The sequence below is a fragment of the Austrofundulus limnaeus genome, unplaced genomic scaffold, assembly GCF_001266775.1.
Source record: "Austrofundulus limnaeus strain Quisiro unplaced genomic scaffold, Austrofundulus_limnaeus-1.0 Scaffold11, whole genome shotgun sequence".
NCBI classification, from domain to species: Eukaryota; Metazoa; Chordata; class Actinopteri; order Cyprinodontiformes; family Rivulidae; genus Austrofundulus; species Austrofundulus limnaeus.
In genome coordinates, this window is record NW_013952413.1 from 4,835,226 (window position 1) to 4,837,126 (window position 1,901).

The 1,901-nt window shown below is 43.5% G+C and overlaps 1 protein-coding gene across 1 annotated transcript in view; it reads right to left on the minus strand.

The window, feature by feature from the left end:
* Positions 1–1,901, minus strand: part of LOC106513347 (calmodulin-binding transcription activator 1) — a gene marked incomplete at its 5' end in the record, with an annotated part of 34,325 nt that overhangs the window by 8,774 nt on the left and 23,650 nt on the right. Inside the window, 2 exon segments of the mRNA XM_014002140.1 lie at positions 153–298; positions 430–938. Coding sequence (XP_013857594.1) covers positions 153–298; positions 430–938 — 655 coding nt within the window.

Here is a 1,901-nt window from a genome sequence, read left to right on the forward strand (position 1 = left end):
GTATTTTTACAGTCTTTATTTTACAGTTAAAATATGTTTATCAAATAAAGTCTAATGTTACAACTAATCATGGATCCCTTTAAGCATCTTAGTTATTGTTTTGAGTTTTGACATAAATAACATATTAAGACATTTAGTCATCTTTGACTCACCTCTCTACCTCATCAAGGTAACCTGACAGAGACTTTACATCACTGCTCAGCCCAACCTTAATAACATCTGACTCAGTGTCCACAGCCAGCTTAAGCCGATCACTCGGAGCATCCATGAAGTTATCAGCAAGCATTGTAATGTCCACCTGCAACATATAATCAAGTTAAAAACAATGTTCTTCATAACATTCCTGTGTGAGATGCCTTTCCTTTGCAAACACAACACAGAACAATCAGCTGATTTACATGAGAGCAGCATCAGAATGAATCTCCGTACTTGTAAGTCCTCGGTGTTGTCCTGGTAGGTGAGCAGCTCCGTCTCCTCTCCCCTGTCAGACAGCACTCTTTGGCGCAGGTGAATGGCCAGTCGCTCTTTTCCTTGAATCCTTCGAGCCAAACTGTGTTGCCCAAGAGTCTGYCTCAGACTCCACCTGTTGCCTCCTTCGGCCTCCCCTATCCTGGCCTGCAGGTGGGAGAATGGGGCACTGGGGAGCTGAGGCCGGTTGGAGCTGGGAAGAGGTGCATTTGGACAGCTGAGGTTTGAGGGTTGAGTTTGTGAGGGTTTGAGCAGGGTGGGACATTGAGGACTGGGGTGAGAGCCGACGGGGTTGGTTCCAGGGTTTGAGTTAGCGAGCTGTTGTTGGCTTGCAGGGTTGGATTTGAGTCTCTTGGCTGGAGGGGGACCTCCCTGCTCCCCCTGGGTTCCTGGTGGGGGTCTTTGTYCAGTTTGGCTCCAGCTCTGGTTCTGGTTGTCCTTTTGGCTCTCTGGTCTGTTTCTCCTCAGCTCTAAGGGGCAAACAGATTGAAAAAATAAAACAGAATCTTAAAAAGGCAAMGRYAATTTGTACCAGAGAGCAGCTGTCRACAGCACTGCCTAGCCCCTCTCACAAGGGTCATCACCAGAATGTAAATTTTTGATCTTTTGAGTTTGAGGACTGTGGCAGCTGCTTCAAGAACTCAGACAATCAAATATGTCTGCAGAACTGAGCAATGTTCAACAGCAGGTACGAAACACCATCCCTTTGAAAGAATATTGTATTAAATATGTTTTAACTCATAAACAGTTATTGAAGTGGTGCAATGGTAAATGGTAAATGGTAAATGGTACTGAACTTATAGAGCGCTTTTCAAGTCCCTCCGGACCCCCAAAGCGCTTTACACTAACAGACATTCACCCATTCACACTCACATTCACACACATGAGCAGCTTCTTATTCCTGAAACATCTCACACAGGAGGGCCAGGTTCAAAGTGTAAAGAAGTAGTTAAGAAAAGCATGTACCATCAGTTTCACATATATTTAATGAGCACCGTGAGCCTTTTACAGAATCACAGATTTTTCTTTTGGGTCCTTTGCTTGCCTTCCACTCCCACTTCCTTTTTGTTCAAAGGAACTATATTTTAAAGCATAAAATTACCCAAACRTCTTTGGAAATATAGAAACAAGGGATGTAGTATACTTCCTGTTTTTTTAAGTGCTGTCTATCCAGCAGCTGCAGCCTGTCTGCAGCAAAGTGCTGAGATAGATCAACACGTGCCAGCTGACTTAATCTGCCAATTCAGGCCCGCAAGCTAGATTTTGGTGGAAATGCAACAAACCAGGATTAAAATAAAGTTGCATGTTCTTAAAAACAAGCTACAGAGGATAACAGTCCATGATGCCATTGTCATACTAACATACAAAGCTCTCAACAACCAAGCTCCATCATATATTAAACATCTTATTGTTCCATATTTTCCTAACAGAGC